Below are 18,001 nucleotides of genomic sequence, written 5' to 3'. Positions count from 1 at the left end.
ATGGATAACAGTAATATTAGTACTACAGAAGTGGAGATGGATGCTTGAGAATGTGCAAGCTCAGGCTACTGAGCCCGATTGACGAGCTGAGTTGAGAGTACGCCCAAATTGCGACCGGGCAAAACGGAAGCCCGGCCAACTGTGCGTCGCACTGCAGCCAGTGCGGGGTATCTGGTAATCTAATATCTCAACATGAATGTGATTGTCAAAATGATGTCCGAGGCGGAAATGCACGACCTGATAGGGCGGAATAGGCAACCAAGATGTCCTTATCGGGTGCGATACCTATCGGACCTGAGGAGCGTTTACGCCAGTCTTCCTGTATCGCCATCTTGTCTGTCACTCACTCTGCACATTCATCAGCACGGCCACGGCTGTGAGCGTATACCTGGGCTGGGAAAGAATGACCTTGGACGAGTCCACCGCCGTTACTGGTCCCAAATGCGAGGACATCGGCGCACACGTGCCTGAAGAGAATGTTCCCACGCCGTATAGATTGAGCCCCAGTCTGCAATTCTCACTCGCCGGTATTGGCAGTGTTGCACATAAGCCTGTCCTGCGCAAACGAAGACACTCCGTAGGCTCTGCGCAATCATATACTCGCAGACCGCCTCCAAGTCAGCGAAACCCGCGCATACTGCCCAGCAGTCCCGTCAACGGCAAGTTCCTTCCTCGTCGTGGCTACATGCTTGCTGCTCCGCCTGTCGACCTGACCTTTGATGATGATTCTGACTGGGTGCCCCCCTCTAACCTCGCGAAAAAGCTTCATCGAACGGCCAGCGTCGGGAACAGCTGGGGGGTTACGTCCATTGGTGGTGGCTACAGCTGGAGCAAGGGCAGGAACATGGAACACTCTGCCGAATCTCGAAACGACGGTGACGACGACGAGGTCATTCCGTCAAGTGGTAGTTTTATTCAGCCTGAATCACCCAAAGGAACTCGTTCATTTTTAGATGCCACCTCCAATGGGCTTCCTACCGTAAAGCCGGAAGCTTCAGATCTTTCCTTGAATTTCGCCTACAGCCGCAATGATGAACCGCTGCACAATGGCTCGTTTACAGCAGAACCCGTCTCGACAGGATCACCTTTATCTCGATCACCTTTATCGTCATCAGCTGTGTCTCTAAATTCTATGTGTACTACTCCTGACGGATCCATTGGGGAAGCGGGAAGCTCTCGAACAAACTTAGCACGATCATCATCCACGCCGAGACCACGGCGACGCTCGTCGCAGCAGCGTGTATCGCTTATCGCTGGACGCCTGTCCATAGTCTCCATTGAACCCCCTACAGACCAGGATTCTATAGCCCCACGGTTGCAACGAATTGGCAGTCAATCTAGCTTTTTGAGTGCCATTTCGACGGCGGCGCCCACACCCGCAGACGAGAAGGACTCCTTTCTCGGGGACAGAAGTATATCTGAATACGTCATTGAAGGAGAACTTGGTCGAGGAGCTTATGGACTTGTTAAGCGTGCGCGAGAAATGAAGTTAGACGGGACGATGTCGGTGAGGCGTCATGTACTTGAGTCTCTTGTCTGATCGAACTGATCTCGCTCTTCACCCCCAGGAGCCTGTTATCATCAAGCAAGTAATAAAGTCACGTATCCTAGCGGATTGTTGGAAGAGACACCCTAAGTTCGGCACGATTCCAATAGAAATTTATGTCATGTCTGCCATATCTTCAACCTCATACAAGTTACCGCCGAAACGGCCATGGGACCCCTCACGAATGTATTTATCACCTCAAGAAGACATAGATCCGTGGATAGAGGGTAAAGTCGTCAAGGGACACCCGAATATATGTCAACTTCTCGATTTCTTTGAAGACAACAATTATTATTACTTGGTTATGCCGTCTACGACTCCGACGAAGGGGCCGGATGGAGCAACCCCACCTTCGGACCTCTTTGACCTTGTCGAGGCCTATCCACAAGGCCTACCGCCCAATATGATCCGGAGCTACCTTGGCCAGATAGCAGATGCTCTCGCCTTTTTACATGCGAAGGGGATCGGTCAGTCCTTTCACGCTTTAAGGAAAAACTGCACGCTAACTACATGCATACAGTTCATCGCGACGTGAAGGATGAAAATGTTGTCCTTGGGCGAAAGCCTGGAAGCTGTATCCTCATTGACTTTGGAAGCTCCGGTGTCGTGAAGAAAAATGGGTGGGACACCTTCAGCGGGACGTAAGTGATTCAATCCTGTGGTGTCTTAGCACGGTTCATTGATGATTCGTTGGAATTGCTTTAGACTTGATTATGCCGGGCCGGAGATTCTAAGAGGTGAAAGATATTACGGAAAGGAGCAGGACGTCTGGGCATTCGGAGTGGTTGCCTTTGTTCTTCTCATTGGCGAGTGTCCATTTAATACTGCCGCCGAAGCGCAAGATGGTCTAGAATCACCGCTCTGCAACGCTTCAATCGCTTTGGACGAACGATGTGGTGATGGAAAAGAGTCCGAAGGAGAGGAAGCTGATGGCGGTGGTGCGCTTGGAGATGCAGCAGCACTTGTCCGTGCTTGTCTTCGAGTCGATCTAACTGCAAGGCCGACTTTCGAGCGAATTCTTGAATGCAGGTTCCTCAGCGGAGGTAAGGGCTGGGGAACGGAGACCTAGCACTGCTTGCATCCCTCGAGGACACCATGCTTGAACCATTTGCCTCCAAGGAAGCGGTCGTGTTTTCTCGAACTCATGTTGTGCTTAAACTGCCTTGCGGACGGTGCATGCTGTTGCTCAGGTGGTCTGCATCCAGACATCTTTTCTTCCCTGGCCAGACCACAGCAGTCACGTTGTGTTGGCTACTTCTGCTTTATCGTTTATCTCTTGTATCTCGGCTTCGTCCTATGCCTCATCTCATCGATTTCAAACGCATTTTATTGTATTCCCCTGTCCCCACGCCGTTCCAACACTGCATGTAACTCTTGCCTTACCCATCCCTCGTACGTTTGTTTTATATCATATTGAAATGTCTGAACAATCCGTTGTAGAAGTAAAGTAACGGCTTGTGTACAATATAATGTAGTGTCTTTGTATCACGATTTTTATGCCAATTCTTATGTGTTCCTCCATTTAGATGTCCGATACTTCAATACCCTGTGGCACCTAATATAGACTGACGTTTATTCGCACAATCTTACATTTCTGTTTTCATTTCAAAGACAGATGCATAACCTCACCTTGTAGCGAAACATATTTGTGACGAAAAGTGCATGATCAACAGCATACAGTGATACACTGTACAGCACGGAGTTCGTGACTCTCGACTTGACTTTTTTGATCAAGGCCTCTTATTCTGTGCTGAGAAATCGGTTCTCACGGCAAATTTTTAAACTCCGCTCCCAAATTTATAAGTGCCCTTCGCCCTCATCAACGTTTCTGCCTCCCCTCTGCTTTCCACTATCATCCCCGTGTATTCCTCTTTTTTCTTTCTGTAATAAGTGAGTATCTATATCTGCAATCGCTCAATGAATTCCCTCTGTTTTCCGCTCGTAGAGTCGCATATATGCACTTTATTCAGTTCATTGCGGCTCTTCAGCCCTTCCTGTATCTTAGTCACAACCTGAAGCTCTCGTACTGACGTTTATATCCTCAGAAACTCATCAAAATGGGAAAGGAGAAGACCCACGTAAACGTTGTCGGTGAGTCTATGCACATCGATTTTGTTGATGGTCAGAGATCATCCGTCTCACACGCATATACCCAGTCATTGGTCACGTCGACTCCGGCAAGTCGACTACTACCGGTCACTTGATCTACAAGTGCGGTGGTATCGATAAGCGTACCATCGAAAAATTCGAGAAGGAAGCCGCCGAACTCGGCAAAGGTTCCTTCAAATACGGTGAGTGATAGTGGGTAATATTAGTACTTTGTCATCTAACATATCGCTTTTACTTCAAGCATGGGTACTTGACAAGCTCAAGGCCGAGCGTGAGCGTGGTATCACCATTGATATTGCACTCTGGAAATTCGAGACTCCAAGATACATGGTTACCGTATGTCGTAGCGATTGATCATTGTGTCCTTTTTAATAAAGTCCGACCCTTTTGTTAGGTCATTGATGCTCCGGGTCACCGTGACTTCATAAAAAACATGATTACCGGTACTTCCCAAGCTGACTGTGCCATCCTCATCATTGCCGGAGGCACTGGTGAGTTCGAAGCTGGTATCTCGAAGGATGGACAAACTCGCGAGCACGCTCTGCTCGCCTTCACCCTTGGCGTGCGACAGCTAATTGTCGCTGTTAACAAAATGGACACAACCAAGGTTCGCTTGATTATTCAAATAATATTCCTCGCACATTAGATTTAACCTTTAACGTTGACATTAGTGGTCCGAGGACCGATTCAACGAAATCGTCAAGGAAACTTCGAACTTCATCAAGAAGGTCGGTTACAACCCGAAGGCAGTCGCGTTTGTCCCGATTTCTGGCTGGCACGGTGACAACATGTTGGAGGAGTCTAGCAAGTAAGATAGGTTGTACTTTGAGTGCTCTAATTCGTGCCTAATTACTTCTCTTGATAGCATGCCATGGTACAAGGGCTGGACAAAGGAAACGAAGGCCGGTGTTGTCAAGGGCAAGACGCTTCTTGATGCCATTGATGCCATTGAACCGCCTGTTCGTCCTGAAAACAAGCCTCTCCGTCTTCCTCTGCAGGATGTGTACAAGATCGGTGGTATCGGAACAGTCCCTGTAGGTCGTGTTGAGACTGGTATCATCAAGGCCGGCATGGTCGTCAACTTCGCCCCGTCAAACGTCACTACCGAAGTCAAGTCGGTCGAAATGCACCACGAGCAGCTCGTCCAGGGTGTTCCAGGTGACAACGTCGGCTTCAACGTGAAGTAAGTAATCAGTAACTTGTTGTGCAACGGAGCCATTTAATGCTTGCACAGAAACGTCTCGGTCAAGGAAATTCGTCGTGGCAACGTGGCGTCGGACTCTAAGAACGATCCTGCGAAGGAGGCTGCTTCCTTCAATGCCCAGGTCATCATCCTCAACCACCCTGGACAAATTAGCGCTGGTTACGCACCCGTTCTGGATTGCCACACTGCCCATATTGCCTGTAAATTTGCAGAGCTCATTGAAAAGATTGACCGTCGTACGGGTAAGACGATTGAGGCAGCACCAAAGTTCGTCAAGTCTTCCGATGCATGCATTGCCAAGCTCGTTCCGTCGAAGCCAATGTGCGTCGAGTCCTACAATGAATACCCTCCTCTGGGTCGTTTCGCCGTGCGTGACATGAGGCAGACTGTTGCCGTCGGTGTCATCAAGTCGGTTGAAAAGACCGAAAAGGGCACCGGCAAAGGTGAGCATTTATCATGCTATTCCTGTTACTTGTCTGACACAGGTGGTCTTGTGCTCAGTGACAAAGGCTGCGGAGAAAGCTGCGAAGAAGAAGTAAATAGATGCAGATGCGCGGATTTATTTTTTACCCTCCCGACCATCTGTTTTTGTTTCATTACATCGCTCATCAGTACTTATACTCCTGCCATCAACGCTGTGTTGTCACGATCACCAAATGTACGCTCACTAACGAAGACGTCTGCGACGAGGTGGAGACATTATAAAGTGCCTCTGTCGCAGTTTTGCTGAACCTCTGTGTGTTGCGTGACAATCTAAGACAGCCCGGTCATGACTTGTATATATATGTAAAGAAGACTGAAGGATCAAGTATGTATGCAAACAAAGAAGACCGAAGGACGAATTCACATTTTGCCGTTCAGGTTCAGAATCATTTACTGTGCTCCTCTTTTATCCACCACCACCATGCTTATTACCAAAACATTTCATGATGTCCCGTCGAAACTGTCAGGCGGCAGACCAGTCCGAATCTTTATCATAGCACCAAATCTGCCCAATTATCCAAGGGCCAAGTTTCCAGGCGAGTGATAGTAACCTTATGGTCTTAGCGCATATACGGACAGCGAGCCTGATTAATGGCTCGCAGGCGTTGTGGTTTTCAGGCAAGCCGTTATCCTCAACGATAGACACACCGCCTAAATGTGATGTCTCAGTGAAATTTACCAGGTCACCGGCCCAGTAGAACGGTTTGCGGGACAGATTGCGAGTCAAGGCTATGTTGTCGGTGGGCACTGAGGTATTTCACCACAACAGAGTACTGATAATAGCGCATATATATAATAGCCTGCCCATCGAGCTTCCACGAATTTGAGGGTCCGGAACCGATCCCTTACGATACAGAGGGTACGTTCATGGGTCTTCTAGGCAGTATTTGCTTACTGAAACAATGACAGGTACTGACAGGGGCAATAAATATAAAGTCGAGAAGGAGCTGAATGCGTACGATGAGGTGTGATTATACTGGATTCAATATTTCAATATAATAGACGTATTTATCCGTCTAAATCAAGGATGCAACGCTGTCAATTGATCTGCTATGCTCTTTGAGCAACTGCAATGGGCGTATCGCAGGTTAGCGGTTCATACACGCATGCAGTAAGCACAGTAGCAGAATCTAATCACGCACACATAGCGACTGGTATGTGCCTCGGAGGTCACCTTGTAAGTTTTTGTACCACGCACAATCCACTTAATACTAAGCAGTTCTTCAGGCGTTCCGCGTGAGTCTATAAATTCGCGTTACTCCATACACTGGATTGATACGTGGCAGGCGGCATTCGACTCGCGAGTTTTGTCGTCCGTGTGTTTCTTCGCAACGGACATTCATGGTGCAACACTTGGAAAAGGAAAGAATGACGATACGCTTGTGCGAGTCCGCAATGGCGACCTGAAGGGCAAAGGCGAACTTGTGGTACGTATGCATGGAAATGCAGCGCGAATCGCGCTGAATTCAGACTGGACAGATGATATTCGGCAAGCAGGATACACACGTTCCCCGCAGCGGCAGAGACCTCATCCGCAAGACATTGGAGGATGCAGATGTGACGACATCGGTAAGATTATATCTCATGCGCATTTTCATTGCATGGATGTCGTTTCTGAAAGGTACTTGTATAGTTTCTTGAAGTTCAGGCGCAGCACGCATTCATTCGGGATGAATCATCCAAGGGCAGGTGGGATGCGGCATTGACGAGATCATTGTTTGCGTTTATGATGGAAGTGTTCGAGCGGACTGTTGGAAGGGATCTGGGTCCGCGCGTTGAGCAAGGAGGAGACATTGCGCATGTGTGTTGAGCAAGCGAGACGATGTCAACTATAAATGTCAGTCTAGTTAGACTCGGCTGCAAATAAATAGAATGAATGCGCCTCGTCCGTTTGCGTGAGCGCTGACGTCGCGCGTCGTCAGTATCCGTCCTTGCACTCAGCCGCCAACGTCGCCGACAGTATGGCGTCCCGCCGTCGTTTAGACATAAGTTCGCTGTTGTGCGACAACGAGCAGGCATCGACGAATGTGTCAGACAGTCACGCCTCGCGTTCGCCGGTGCATTCACCCACTGGCACACAACATCGACAGGACACGCAGCCAGCCGCAGCCCAAGCTCCCGCCCGCCTGCACTTGGCTATTGAGTATAGCGCATCCGTTCCAAAGAATAGTACCCACAGTGGTGCCCACTATGAGTATCCTTACCGGCGACATCAACAGGTTAGCCCGACGCTCCACGGCAGTCCTACGTCGCGACCATCATCAACCGTCCTTACCCCGCTCGCCCTTCAGCCCTCTCCGCCCCGGCGACGCACGCCTTCTCCCCCATTTACACTGTCGTCTGCGTCGTCGGTAGACCCTAGTAACCCTCTTCCGCCTAGACGTCGTTCGGAAGACCTACAAGGCTCCGATTTCCCGCGCCGTGGGTCATACACTACGCAAGACCGAACGCATCCCCATCCGTACACCCATTATCCGCCTCTTCCTTCTTCGACGTCTCCGGTCAATGTCTATGAGGCAAGCACTAGTCGACGTGCTTCTCTTCAATTGAGGCCTCATAGATATTCGCCTGTTTCACAAACGCGTCCGTCGCCGTCGCCGACCTCGTCTTTGCCGAGTAAATTTCCTTCCTCAGCACACCGCTTGTCCATCTCCCCCACAGAGTTGCCACGCTCTGCGTTTCCATCTGCTTCAGGCACCAACGAGCCTTTCATTCAACGTTCACCCGTCTTACCGCGATCTTCCGAAGCAAGCATGTTCGGGTCCCGACGTACTTCTGCGTCGATGTCACCAACTGTCCCGACCACTGGATTGAGTGGACTTGACGTCCTTGTCCAGGCAGCGACGGAGGAAAGGGAACGTATAGATGTACACAGACGGCAGAGTGGAGGTGAGGAACGCCAGCCTTCGTTCGATCCCGACACCATAAGGCCTACATCGCTCAGTCCTGTCGAGGTTCGGAGTCCTGTTAATCTTCAGGCCCTACCACCTCCCACTCCTCCCTATACTGCTTATTCTCAAATGAGTCACTACATGGCGGCTGATAAAGCTAACTTAAATTACAAAGAACAGGCCTTTACAGAGGACGATCATCCAGGAAAGCACCGGCGTCCCTCGCCTGTACCATCTCGATCGCCTCACATGGGTGTCTTTGAAACTTCGCATCATCGTTCTTATGTCGGACTACCTTCAACAAGCAGTACCTTCGAACGGCGCAGTCATTCGCCTGAGACGAAACATGAAAAGTATGACACTCAATCTCATGTATTCGACGAGAGCTCGCATCGTCTTTCATCTCATGCGAAGCGGCCTTCAACAAAGCCAGGGTCAATGTACATGCAACCGTCATCAACGCGTTCTACTACGCATCAAGTTCCTTTCAGCGAGACGCAGGCCATGCCTCACTTTCAACAACCACTATCTCCAGTGGAACCCACGGCTGTTCGTCATGTTCGTCGCTCACCTCCTCGTAGTAGACCGAGGCCGAAGAAACCTGGCTCAGCTGCACTTGCACTCATGGAGAAGGAGTTTCGTGAAGTTGCTTTGGCGGACAGGGTCAAACATGAGCCCGATGAACGCCAAATGGGGGGCTTGACTGACGCGTTTAGCCCACCACGACAAACACAGACAAGACCGTCATATATGAGCTCCAAGTCCTTGCAATCGAACGAAAGGGGCGCTGTGGATGATGAAGACGTGGATGACTTCTTCAATTCGACCTTCGACTCTCCTAAGAACTCCGAACGAACAATAAACCCACGAATTAGTCACGCGGATATTTCGCATACAAGACAAACAATGGAAGATGGCGAGTTTGCAGGCGCGATGTGGGGCGACTCGTTCACAGGACAGTCTGTTCCAATACAAACGGGTACCTCTGCGATAAAGTCGAGAAGTTCTAGTCCCGAAGGGTTGAACGAGTTTGCCGACCGGTATTCTCCTGCTCAGCACGTCCCTGAAGTTAGCGACGAAGCAGTAATGTCGGAGGTGGAGGCTGATATTTTGGATGAGCTCGCTGATGCTGCTGGCGCAGCTACGTCAGAAGACGAGAGGACGGAATTCGATGATCAGGCAACAGATAACATGGAAGTGGACGTAGAGAACGAGCTGTTGAGCCTTGTAGATGGCCCACTAGATGTCCCTTCGAAGCCACACCACCACCCTGGACAAACACCCTTGCATGTAGGGAAAACTTCTGAACCAGTGTTGTGTACTGAGTTCAATCAAACGTATATGCCACCATCGGAGGCACCTGAGGCAACGAGTGCTCAAGTAAAGGACTCGAAGAAGGCATCATCGAAGTCTAAGGCGAAGGCAAAGGTGGATGACGCTTCTAGCCATGACAAACTGTCCTTGGTCAAGGTCGAAGAGTCGGTTGCGAAGGTATGCGCTGAACTGTCCTAATGCTACTGTAGTTTCTCATGGCCCCTTCATCACTAGCCAATGAAATCAAAGTCTGGGTCAAAACCACGTCCCACAAAAAGTGCTCCTGTGGATAAATCTAAAGCAGGAAAAATTGCGAAGGAGGCATCGGCTCCTGCCTCTCCTTCTCTTCCGACTCCAGTTACGGCCCTTCCCAGCGCAGGTACACCGACAGATGAAGTGTTCCCTATGGTCACCTCTTCTGGTCGGATGGTTACGAAATCCAAAAAATCCGCTGCTGCCGCAACGCCAACAGTTGCGGCCAACCAACCATCTTCGTCGCATACTCGAAAGAAGCCTGCTCTTGCTGCTAGCACAGGGGACGGCAATGCTTCACGCTCACGCTCCCATTCCGTGATGCCTCGAGCATCTGTGGATCCTGAAGTTCATCGTGAGAAAACCGCCAAGGACGATGACGAGAAACAAAAAGATCCCGCGGCCGAAGAGGTTGACGACGCAGACAAGGACAAACTATATTGCATCTGCAGGACACAATACGACGAAGACAGAGTAATGATTGCTTGTGACAGGTAACCGTCTACTCATATCGTCATTTATCGTTTACTAAAATTTGATACAGATGTGATGAATGGTACCACACTCAATGCGTGGGCATGCCCGATCTCCTCGTCGACCTTGTTGACCAGTTCATTTGTGAAAACTGCATCGCCCGTGAGTATTCGTGTTTAAATGCTATGAGTGAGCCACCTGTGTGGCACAGTTGATGCTCGCCACTCCCAATCGTTTATGCATTCCTACTTAAATGTCCTTGACTAACGACCATGTCCATAGAAAATCCGAATCTGAACCTTCGAACGACGTACAAACAACGTTGTTACGCTGGCTTAAACCATCCGGACCCAGACTCACCAGATGCTTGCCACAAGCCGTCTCGCGGCGCATACTCCAAATACTGCTCTGACGAATGTGGCGTAAGGTTAGTCATGAGGGCATATTTACTACAATATAAAATGCTTATCTTTCTTATAGACACATGCATCACAAGATACAGTTGTGGGCAGGTAATGGCGGAGATGTCCGCAGTCTCTGGGAATCTGTAAAAGATGCAAAGCGTCGCGAAGGTTTTGTTGTCCCTGAACCTGGTCGGATTCTTCCGATAGTCATACTGGCTGGGATACAAAATGGAGACGTAACCCAAACGCAAGCAAACGTTCCCGATCCCGGTCAGGTTGTAGTAGACGAGGAAGGGAGAAACAGTATTGTTACCCGTCTCGAGGATCAACTTCAGACGGTCGTGCAGGAACGAGAGGAGCTCAAAAAGGAGCTCGAAGTAACTTCCTGGAGAGAAAGACTACTGCAACTCGCGTCGGACCGCGCTGAGAACGTTGGTGACTGCGGGTGGGATCAAAGGTTGGTCTACGGTGATGAAGAATGGTTAGAATTTGGTGCTGGTGTTCTGGAGAGTTACGAGGATAATGCACCAAATGGCCATTCCGAAGAAAACCAGGACATGGAAGTTGATGGACAGGGCCAAGAGGGTGAATGGTGGTGCCATGGAAAGAAAAAATGCGAGAGACATATGGGGTACGTATTCTGGAAACATGACCTTCTAATCTTATCATCTGCTGACCTATTCGCAGCTGGCAACGGGTTCGTGCAGCAGACATCGAAAAGGAGAGGTTCACGAAAGAGAGGGCGCTTGCAGATCTGACCACGCGCGAACGCGAGATCAGGAGTCGGATAGAAGACATTCTTCACCCACAGTCACGACCCATCACAGGATCATTCCCTGAGTCAACATTCAAGTTCAGGCTCCCCAACGCAAACTCGGAAGGAGGGCCGAAGCGGACTAAAAAGAAAGTTGCTACCGTAGCATAAAAAGCGTGCCAATGTGTATTTGTACTCTTTATTCGCGTTTTAATGATAGCACAGCGCAGTGAATATCTTGCGCGACATGGATCTACTAGCAATGCATACATGAATAGGACATGTCTGAGTTCAATAAAGGGAAAGCAAACGCACGAACATTCGTGATGCTTAAGATGCATTTGATTAGGGGTAATACCGTAAACGCTAGAGTGAGCCCATCTCAATACCCATCCCCTTCTCCACCCTCTCTGCAGAACCCTTTCTGCTCGTATAGTACTTGTGCTTTGTCGTGATCGTGGCGCTTTTTCTCTGCTGTATCTTTTAAATATAGGGGTTTTAATGCATCGTACGGCGCGTGTTGCAGAGGAATCTCGTCTTCGACGTCTAAATCCTGTTGTTCCAATCCGATAGTACTTTAGCGACAGTAGAGACACGGTCGAGTTGAACGCACAATCTCTCCCAATAAGACCACGTTCTCCCCTCTAATGATGAATATCCCAACTCTTCGTTCTGCGAATTCTGACCCATGGTATATGCGCTCTATAGTATCTTCAAGAACAAGGTTAGCTGCGCGAAATCAAAGCAGCGGCCTGTCAGCTTTCCGTATACCAGCTAACGACTAGATTAGAGACAGACCAAATTGATCATATGAACGCAGCACGCCTATGAGTTTCCGCCCGTCTCGTAACATGACCAGCATCTTCTCTGTTGTGTACATGTTGGGAGTACCAAGGCAGACAAACCACGAATCAAGGTGGACACAAGCAATGACCAAGTTCAGATGAATTTTTGCTGCAGAACAGACACATAGGGACGCGGACGTACTGTCCACACAATCTACGAGGGACCCGGACGTCGTGAATGGTATGAGAGAATCCATTTGGGTTGGTTATTAAGGGAAGGGAAGATAGAACAGAGATTTGGCAAGTTGTCAGGTAAGGACTAAGTTATGGACCACGTCGATCATCGTATTCTTTGTGGGGATCGTCGCGTGAGCCATGACAAGTTGTTGAGCTGAGCATTCTTCTTTCGACTGATTAAATGCTGAACAATGTCATTTCAATGCTTTGTGTGTAAAATGTCCGACGTATGCGCTAATATGGACCTATTATTAATGTTCTCAATTGAACACCAACATTTGTAGCATTGTATGCTAACATATACTGTACAGGATTTGAGTGAAGTCATCAATCCGTTTTGTGCAATATTGGAATGCCTTATTTGTGAGAGCTTCCTTCGCAACTTGTATTTCCTACACTAGCTTGGAAGTCATGTACAACGAGACATTGCGACAAAACCCATACGGGAGCCACGCAGGGCTTTCCGTCTGCAAGGACACACGGACCTGCCGCACCCAAGTCCCATCGATGAACCCCGAAGGGCTACTTCTTCTTCAGCACACTATGACGGTCTCAAGGTCCTCGACCAGCTCCAGTCCTCCGAAGAGGCGAGCCAGCCCTCGTCGAGATGCTTTTAAGCGGCTGAGGAGTTGGCGAAAAGCGACACGTGGATTTATAATAAAAAACGCAAGTTTAGGGCCGGTCCAGAGTGGTTAGATCATGTCGTGTGCATTGCAAGTTTCAACAATCAACTGGTCTCAAACTTCTATCAACCAAGCAGAGTGGATATCATTTACTTCCATATTAATCCCTTTTCATCGGACGCTTATAAGCATCAATGTCGGCGAAGCACCTCAAATCGACTAGTCGTTTAATAATAATATTAAGATCAATACTTCAATATTAAATGATTAGTCATTGCTGTACAGCAGTTCCAGATATAGCAGCGCATAGAGGATGGCAGGAAATGAGCTGATGGCCGACGAGAGCAAGTGATCTGTTCATCGCCCTATAAAACCCTTCCATTACGACGAGCACCGTCGACAACACGGTTGAGCACAGCAAAAGGGGCCATTCGACATGGCAGAGGTAGCCTCCGCGAACTTCTTCAAAGTTCTTGACGGTCAGTCATACAGAGTTTTTGTCCAGTTTATTGCTTGGCCTGACCGTTGACGGTCTACCGTTTTCTTGTTCAGCAGAGGCGTCTGAGGCTCCCGATGTGACGCCCAAGCAGAAGGAGAAACCAAAGGCCGAGGCTCCTGCAACAAGGGGTGGACAGAGAGGCAGATCCGGTCCCGCCTCGAAAGGAGGACGTTATTATCAGAGAGGTGGCGGCGCGGCACAATCTGCGGCTCGTGAGCCAGCCGAAGCGGAGGATCCCCCTCAGGGAAAGCGCTGTGAGAGTCACGTCAACTGTGCAATTGTGATTCATCTGCTCACGATTCATTTCGGATCTACCTTTACATCAAATAGCCGATGACCGTCCTCGCGGTCGCGGCCGAGGTGGACGGGCACGAGGTGGACGGGGCCGTGGCGGTCATGGACGCGACTTCGACAGGCACAGTGCGACTGATAGAGTGTACGGCTTGTGTTACTTTAGCGTTCGTTCATGCTCACAATTACATCTGTAGCGACACCGAAAAGCAGATTGGCCAAGGCTGGGGAGCTAATGATGGTGGCAAGGAGTGGCAGGTAGAGGAGCAAGCCGCTGAAGACGCCGCTGCGACTCCAGCTGATGATCCCTGGGCTACTCCTGCCCCTGCTGCTGCTGCTGCCGCCGACGATGGCTGGGGTGTCCCTGCTGCTGATGCTTCTGGTGATGCTGCGAAAGATGGAGCCCCGGCCGAGACGCGTCGTCCCAGAGAGGAGGAGGAAGACAAGACCTTGACTCTGGATGAGTTCTACGCTCAACAGAAGGAGAAAGAGATCGTTCCCAAATTGGAGGGCGTCAGGAAGGCGAACGATGGAAATGATGATCTCTTTAAGGACGCCGTTCAAGTCACAAAGGATGTCGACGAGGACGCCTATTTCGTCTTGAAGGTAAATGCTATTGGTGTTTTCCACTCACGGTATCTTCTCATCTCTGCATTTTCAAGCCTAAGAACGTAAAGCAGCGAGCGAAGAAGGATGACAAGAAGCAACCCGCCGCAGAGGTTACGGACATCTTCTTCACTGGCCAGTTTTCCGACCGTGCACCTCGCGGTCGTGGGGTCCGCGGAGGTGAACGTGGTTTTCGCGGTGGACGCGGACGCGGAGGCAGAGGAGGACGCGGCCGTGGCGACTCCCGTGGTGCAGACAACCAGGGAGTGAACTTTGGAGAGTCCGATTTCCCTTCACTGGGTGAGGCACAATGATAAACTACGAACAGCCCTCTGAGCAAAAAAGGCACTATGGGTCATGGACATGTATTGTCCGGAATTATTTGTTGTGATTGCCTTGGCTCACGTAAAAAATTGTTTCATCTGATGCGTTTATGTGCATTCATTAGCTTGTATGTATTTTCGAGACACACCCCTGCTGATATCTACTAGTATTCCCTTCTTCTACTTGTCTGTTTGCAATCTGGTCTAATAATCAACCAAGTGTGGTGATAGCGGTTAAACATATTTATGGCAGTGGAATACACAGAAGGACACAGCGTGCTATAAGGAGATGCGGAACATTCTACTTGAATTGAGTAGCCTTGCCGAAGTACTCCCATTGTCCTGGCTGAGGTTTTTCCTCCAACGGTTCCCATCTGAGCAATACAATATTAAAATAAAGGTATCTTATGAGCCAAACAAGCAGAAATTTGTGCAAATGAATGGAACTCACGCTTTCCACTCAATCATCTTGCCGACCAAATTAAGCTCGTCCTGGGCGGCCCCTATAGCTTCCTCTATTTGTCCCTCGTCCAAGGCCTCTTCGGCAGCAGCGACATCTCCTTTTGCATCCTGAACGATTTTAAGTTTTCGCTGAGTGAGCGCTTCGACACTTTGTCGGTAGACGGACGACTGAGGGATTTCGGATACTCGGGCCAGAGTGGACTGGTAGGTTTCTACGAGTGCTGGGAGAGGATTTGGATGCACGTTGACGCCCGTGATTCCCGTCGAGGCTTTGAGTGCATGTTGCAAGAGTGGGCGGGTGAGGCGAAACATGCGGTCTGGTGAGGAGAGGATTGTGAGCGTCGTTAGTTGAGAGCACTGGTGATTATGAATTTCCTTATTCGAGTGCCAGTCTCGTGAGCGCGATTCAACAGTTTCTTTGGCGTAGTGTCACTCAGCTCTTTCCTCCCTTAACATGTCACTCGCTCTCAATCCCTTGCGAGCCTCATTTTTTCCTCTAGCGAACTTAGCATGGCGTCCCACGACGGCATGGGCTGTACTTAGACCTGCTGCACTTCTTTCACCATTTCACCTCGCGATTCCCTCATGGAACTCACTCCTCGAGCTTTTCCCTCCTATTTTATGGGCAGTTCCTAAGAAGAAGGTCTCGCATTCTCGGAAAGCCATGCGCTCAGCGCACAAGGGTTTAAAGGACAAGTCGAGTAAGTAACGCAGTGTCCGACTTTTTCGCGTCTAATAACTCTTTGTTATTGTTTTCCTTCTAGATATTGTCAGCTGTCCGGGTTGCGGGTCGGCGAAATTAGCACACAACATATGTCCAAAGTGCTACTCGCAAATAAACCGAGATTTTAAACGGAAAGCGCGAGAAGCGGAAGATGTCGAGTATAAAAGCTGAAGGCAAACAGCTGATTGGCATTTCGTGTCAGTCGTTCTGATATTTTCTTTCTTTACTTTACCTGACGATTTACATAGCAGGAGCTGAGGCAGAGTCACTCTTAGCAACACCTGCAGAATATCCTCTCATGTTATTTGGATATCCTCCTTTGCACTAATGTAACTGTCGAAGAATAATACAGAGCGGGCCGTTCGGCTAACGAAATTGTCAGAAGTCAAGCAACGAAATATCCTGCCTTAACTGACGGAAATTTAATAACGATTTGAGTATTTGTCCACAGACCGACGGTCCGGTGAGATAATCCGACCTTTTAGGATACTCTCCACGAGTATAAATCTCTTGTTCATGACGAGGTGGTCGACCGTCCACCCTCTAGCTTTCTGAATATGCTCTGGCACTTCATTGTGCTCTCTACCTCCATTCTTTCGGCATACGCGGCGTCTCGCACGTCTCCACCTTCAGGTGCTATAGTTGTTAATCCAAGCACGAGCACCTCAGGCCAGTTCAAGACTGTCTCGTCTGCAATAGCTTCTCTTCCAAACGATGCCACGTCACAGACAATATTTATTTTCCCGGGGACGTACAAGGAGCAAGTGCTCATTAACCGCCCCGGGCCCGTAACTGTAAGCTTGGGCAGGTCCTTCGAATAGTGGGAGATTCTACTAAATCTACATCATGGCCTAGTTGCTTGGCTATACGACAAACACTATGGATTTCTCTCAAAATCAGGCTGTCATCACTAATTCTCTATCTGAGGCGCAGACTGGCAGCGACGATGAATCTGGAACATTGAGAATAAAGAGTAACAACGTCGCGTTGTATAACATTGACGTCAGGAACGACTTTGGTGTTGGGAGTCAGGCTATTGCCGTCAGCGCATATGGAAGTCAGTTCGGTGCATATGCTTGTAGGTTCTTCTCATATCAGGTGAGCAAGTTCGCTATGTGACGAAGCAACGCGCGAAATTAAGATCGTTTCAGGACACACTTCTTGCTCAAAATGGAATGCAGGTCTATCTGATGTCATACATCGAGGTCCGTTCAGCTTGCCACGTTAATGTCAGTCTCATTGATTGCATGGTCATCTCAGGGCGCCGTCGACTACATATTCGGCCAGCACGCACGGGCCTGGTTTGAGAGTAACACGCTAGCAAGCAAAGGTGCTGGATGTATCACAGCCAACGGAAGATCCGACGACTCCGACCAATCTATCTGTACGCAGTTTTGAAATCACCTTTAAACCAACGAAAGCCAAACTAGCTATAGACGTGTTTAATAAGAACAATGTCGTCGCAGCATCGGATGCATTCTCGAATGTAACTGGTAAAACATTCCTCGGCCGCCCGTGGCGCGGTAAGTTATTTGATCATGCTCATCGCGCGTTGCTCATTCTAATTCTCTTTCAGACTATGCCAGGTAACAATTTATTGCCCTCCCTGTTTTTCTCAGATAAGACTTAATGTTCTGTATCAGAGTTGTTTTCCTTAACTCGAATATCAATTTGGAGGTAAGGACTCTGGTTCTTTTACGATTCAATAGCATGTTAATCATCTACATAGCTCGACAAGGGCGTTTGGAGTGAATGGAGCTCCTCGATGCCGAATACGGACCACATTCTGTTCGCTGAATATAACAGTCAAGGTAGTGGCGTGGCGAATGCGGCTCGCCCATCGTTTGTGACAATACTTAGCAGCAGCGAGGCATCACAGTATACCATCTCGTCGACACTCGGTAGTAACTATACGAGTTGGGTAGACCAGACCTACCTCTCTTGATGTGGGATTGCATTGTTACACGTAGTATATCCTGCTGTATGCTATACTTTGACGTTGATTCCCTAGCATTCATAT

The 18,001-nt window shown here is 49.1% G+C and overlaps 9 protein-coding genes across 9 annotated transcripts; 7 read left to right on the top strand and 2 right to left on the bottom strand.

The window, feature by feature from the left end:
* Positions 1-60: 60 nt before the first annotated feature.
* FOMMEDRAFT_155056 (uncharacterized protein) lies at positions 61-331 on the bottom strand (the record flags this gene model as incomplete). The annotated part of the gene is made up of 2 exons (XM_007265474.1): positions 61-179; positions 235-331. 2 exons carry the CDS (start codon positions 329-331, stop codon positions 61-63), a joined length of 216 nt encoding a protein of 71 aa, XP_007265536.1.
* A 32-nt stretch (positions 332-363) lies between these two features.
* On the top strand, positions 364-3,049 carry FOMMEDRAFT_19253 (kinase-like protein). Its single transcript, XM_007265473.1, has 4 exons — positions 364-1,507; positions 1,569-2,013; positions 2,067-2,187; positions 2,252-3,049. Exons 1-4 carry the CDS (start codon positions 404-406, stop codon positions 2,613-2,615), a joined length of 2,034 nt encoding a protein of 677 aa, XP_007265535.1. The 5' UTR covers positions 364-403; the 3' UTR covers positions 2,616-3,049.
* A 554-nt stretch (positions 3,050-3,603) lies between these two features.
* Positions 3,604-5,593, top strand: FOMMEDRAFT_140043 (translation elongation factor; the record flags this gene model as incomplete). The annotated part of the gene is made up of 8 exons (XM_007265472.1): positions 3,604-3,637; positions 3,703-3,837; positions 3,897-3,991; positions 4,050-4,262; positions 4,327-4,463; positions 4,521-4,838; positions 4,890-5,302; positions 5,361-5,593. 8 exons carry the CDS (start codon positions 3,604-3,606, stop codon positions 5,396-5,398), a joined length of 1,383 nt encoding a protein of 460 aa, XP_007265534.1. The 3' UTR covers positions 5,399-5,593.
* A 170-nt stretch (positions 5,594-5,763) lies between these two features.
* On the top strand, positions 5,764-7,819 carry FOMMEDRAFT_106242 (dienelactone hydrolase; the record flags this gene model as incomplete). The annotated part of the gene is made up of 10 exons (XM_007265471.1): positions 5,764-5,882; positions 6,012-6,082; positions 6,142-6,201; positions 6,252-6,307; positions 6,369-6,429; positions 6,491-6,519; positions 6,570-6,578; positions 6,629-6,769; positions 6,822-6,911; positions 6,976-7,819. 10 exons carry the CDS (start codon positions 5,764-5,766, stop codon positions 7,150-7,152), a joined length of 813 nt encoding a protein of 270 aa, XP_007265533.1. The 3' UTR covers positions 7,153-7,819.
* A 185-nt stretch (positions 7,820-8,004) lies between these two features.
* Positions 8,005-12,402, top strand: FOMMEDRAFT_121290 (uncharacterized protein). Its single transcript, XM_007265470.1, has 8 exons — positions 8,005-9,724; positions 9,782-10,293; positions 10,344-10,435; positions 10,556-10,700; positions 10,754-11,308; positions 11,365-11,984; positions 12,045-12,160; positions 12,230-12,402. Exons 1-6 carry the CDS (start codon positions 8,096-8,098, stop codon positions 11,600-11,602), a joined length of 3,171 nt encoding a protein of 1,056 aa, XP_007265532.1. The 5' UTR covers positions 8,005-8,095; the 3' UTR covers positions 11,603-11,984; positions 12,045-12,160; positions 12,230-12,402.
* A 1,110-nt stretch (positions 12,403-13,512) lies between these two features.
* FOMMEDRAFT_133292 (uncharacterized protein) lies at positions 13,513-14,786 on the top strand (the record flags this gene model as incomplete). Its single annotated transcript, XM_007265469.1, has 5 exons — positions 13,513-13,555; positions 13,629-13,829; positions 13,906-14,011; positions 14,064-14,472; positions 14,529-14,786. The coding sequence occupies 5 exons, from the start codon at positions 13,513-13,515 to the stop codon at positions 14,784-14,786; spliced, it is 1,017 nt and encodes a 338-aa protein (XP_007265531.1).
* Positions 14,787-15,096: 310 nt separating this feature from the next.
* FOMMEDRAFT_81538 (NADH2 dehydrogenase) lies at positions 15,097-15,569 on the bottom strand (the record flags this gene model as incomplete). The annotated part of the gene is made up of 2 exons (XM_007265468.1): positions 15,097-15,169; positions 15,247-15,569. 2 exons carry the CDS (start codon positions 15,567-15,569, stop codon positions 15,097-15,099), a joined length of 396 nt encoding a protein of 131 aa, XP_007265530.1.
* A 142-nt stretch (positions 15,570-15,711) lies between these two features.
* Positions 15,712-16,323, top strand: FOMMEDRAFT_106237 (uncharacterized protein; the record flags this gene model as incomplete). The annotated part of the gene is made up of 3 exons (XM_007265467.1): positions 15,712-15,958; positions 16,022-16,178; positions 16,230-16,323. The coding sequence occupies 2 exons, from the start codon at positions 15,712-15,714 to the stop codon at positions 16,150-16,152; spliced, it is 378 nt and encodes a 125-aa protein (XP_007265529.1). The 3' UTR covers positions 16,153-16,178; positions 16,230-16,323.
* A 143-nt stretch (positions 16,324-16,466) lies between these two features.
* Positions 16,467-17,926, top strand: FOMMEDRAFT_167228 (carbohydrate esterase family 8 protein; the record flags this gene model as incomplete). Its single annotated transcript, XM_007265466.1, has 8 exons — positions 16,467-16,775; positions 16,837-17,079; positions 17,133-17,186; positions 17,242-17,365; positions 17,418-17,504; positions 17,558-17,567; positions 17,625-17,658; positions 17,711-17,926. Exons 1-8 carry the CDS (start codon positions 16,539-16,541, stop codon positions 17,924-17,926), a joined length of 1,005 nt encoding a protein of 334 aa, XP_007265528.1. The 5' UTR covers positions 16,467-16,538.
* Positions 17,927-18,001: the final 75 nt, after the last annotated feature.

The sequence above is a fragment of the Fomitiporia mediterranea genome (genome assembly GCF_000271605.1).
Source record: "Fomitiporia mediterranea MF3/22 unplaced genomic scaffold FOMMEscaffold_5, whole genome shotgun sequence".
Classification (NCBI taxonomy): Eukaryota; Fungi; Basidiomycota; class Agaricomycetes; order Hymenochaetales; family Hymenochaetaceae; genus Fomitiporia; species Fomitiporia mediterranea.
The sequence above is the reverse complement of the archived record's forward strand: the minus strand, read 5'-3'. Positions and strand labels throughout refer to the sequence as shown.

Bases quoted from the DNA above. Each gene is read 5' to 3' on its own strand.
- FOMMEDRAFT_19253 (XM_007265473.1), top strand. From the start codon at position 404: ATGACCTTGGACGAGTCCACCGCCGTTACTGGTCCCAAATGCGAGGAC. The intron at 2,014-2,066 runs GTCAGTCCTTTC...ACATGCATACAG, and splicing joins TTTACATGCGAAGGGGATCG to TTCATCGCGACGTGAAGGAT. The intron at 2,188-2,251 runs GTAAGTGATTCA...GAATTGCTTTAG, and splicing joins TGGGACACCTTCAGCGGGAC to ACTTGATTATGCCGGGCCGG.
- FOMMEDRAFT_121290 (XM_007265470.1), top strand. From the start codon at position 8,096: ATGTTCGGGTCCCGACGTACTTCTGCGTCGATGTCACCAACTGTCCCG. The intron at 9,725-9,781 runs GTATGCGCTGAA...CTTCATCACTAG, and splicing joins TCGAAGAGTCGGTTGCGAAG to CCAATGAAATCAAAGTCTGG. The intron at 10,436-10,555 runs GTGAGTATTCGT...CCATGTCCATAG, and splicing joins TTGTGAAAACTGCATCGCCC to AAAATCCGAATCTGAACCTT.